The 1,208-nt window shown below is 66.9% G+C and overlaps 1 protein-coding gene across 1 annotated transcript in view; it reads right to left on the bottom strand.

The window, feature by feature from the left end:
- SARDH (sarcosine dehydrogenase) overlaps positions 1–1,208 on the bottom strand; it is a 55,528-nt gene that overhangs the window by 31,149 nt on the left and 23,171 nt on the right. The window contains exon 8 of the mRNA XM_015572370.1: positions 5–245. Coding sequence (XP_015427856.1) covers positions 5–245 — 241 coding nt within the window. The remainder of the gene's footprint in view (positions 1–4; positions 246–1,208) is intronic.

Genomic DNA, 1,208 nt, shown 5'->3' with positions numbered 1-1,208 from the left:
CCCCTGGTGGTGGGGCGGGAAGTCGAAGGTGTACTCGGCCCCCAGCAGCCGGTTGTAGGCGTGGTCCTGGTGCACCTGGTGCCCGTAGGCCCCGTAGTAGTCGTAAGGGAGGACCTGGGGAAGGAGCCTGCTCGTCCTGGTCCCGCCCGTCCTCCCGCCTCCCCCACACAGATCCGGCCTGGCAGGCACCGGGCTGGTCCCACAAAGACAGACACACAAGACCCATGAACCCGCACAAATGACACCTTAATCACTGAGCGCCTGAGTGGTGGTGGGTCTTTGAGCCCATGGGGGCCCCAGGGGGATGGAGAAGAAAGTAGGGGAAGTCAAGGTACGGAGAGAGGGGGAGGCAGGAGGGGGTCCACCAGGACCTCAGGGCTTTCGACTCCGCGGCCAGGAAGTGGGGGGCGGCCAGGCATGGGGATGGAGTGGGTGGCCCGCGCCCCTCCTGAGGCTGTTGCCATGGCAGTCGGGGACCAAGTCCTGCTCAGAGTCCCTCCTCTCCTAGGAGGAGGGTCCTGCTACGGGTGAGGACCCTGAGGCGCGGGGACAGGAAGACCTGTCCCAGGCGAGGGCTCCCGGTGGGCTGCACCCGGGCGGCTCTGGGCTCCTGTGTGGGGAGGTGGGTCCCTAAGGCCTCAGGAAGGGGGACGGCGCCCGTGGGGCTCAGACCCGAGCGGAGGCGTGCGGGAGCTCTGGCTCTGGCTCCCCTGTCGATGGCCCAACACTCCTGGGGACGTGGGTTGCTATGGAGACGGAAGGGGTGGCGCTGGGAAGGGAAGCAGGATATGACAGGAAAGGGGTTTTCATTTGTTCCCCTCAGGACCAGCTACCGCCCCACCGGCTGAAAGCCTCGCGTGCTGCCTCGAGGGCTCCCAGGGGCTCACAGGGTGGTCTGACTCTTCTCTGAAGGCCTGGGCCCCTGGGGGGCACTGAGGGGGGAAGCCCAGGAGGGCGCCCCGAGGCCAGGGTGGTTGAAACCCCAGCTTAGAAGCCGACACACAGAAGCACAGCCTCCTGCGAGGCCCTCCCACGCACACAAACGAGCAGTTGCCAAAAATATGTGAACCCGATTCCGGGGAGACACTGATTTCTCCTGCAAACCGGGGTGTGTGCCCGGCCTCGCCGTGGGCACCAGCTCCCGGGGCAGGGCCTGTGGGCGGCGGCACCTGTGGGGGCCTCTGTGAAGCCAGGGCCCCGAGGCACAG

Source organism: Myotis davidii, unplaced genomic scaffold, assembly GCF_000327345.1.
Source record: "Myotis davidii unplaced genomic scaffold, ASM32734v1 scaffold609, whole genome shotgun sequence".
Lineage (NCBI taxonomy): Eukaryota > Metazoa > Chordata > Mammalia > Chiroptera > Vespertilionidae > Myotis > Myotis davidii.
The sequence above is the reverse complement of the archived record's forward strand: the minus strand, read 5'-3'. Positions and strand labels throughout refer to the sequence as shown.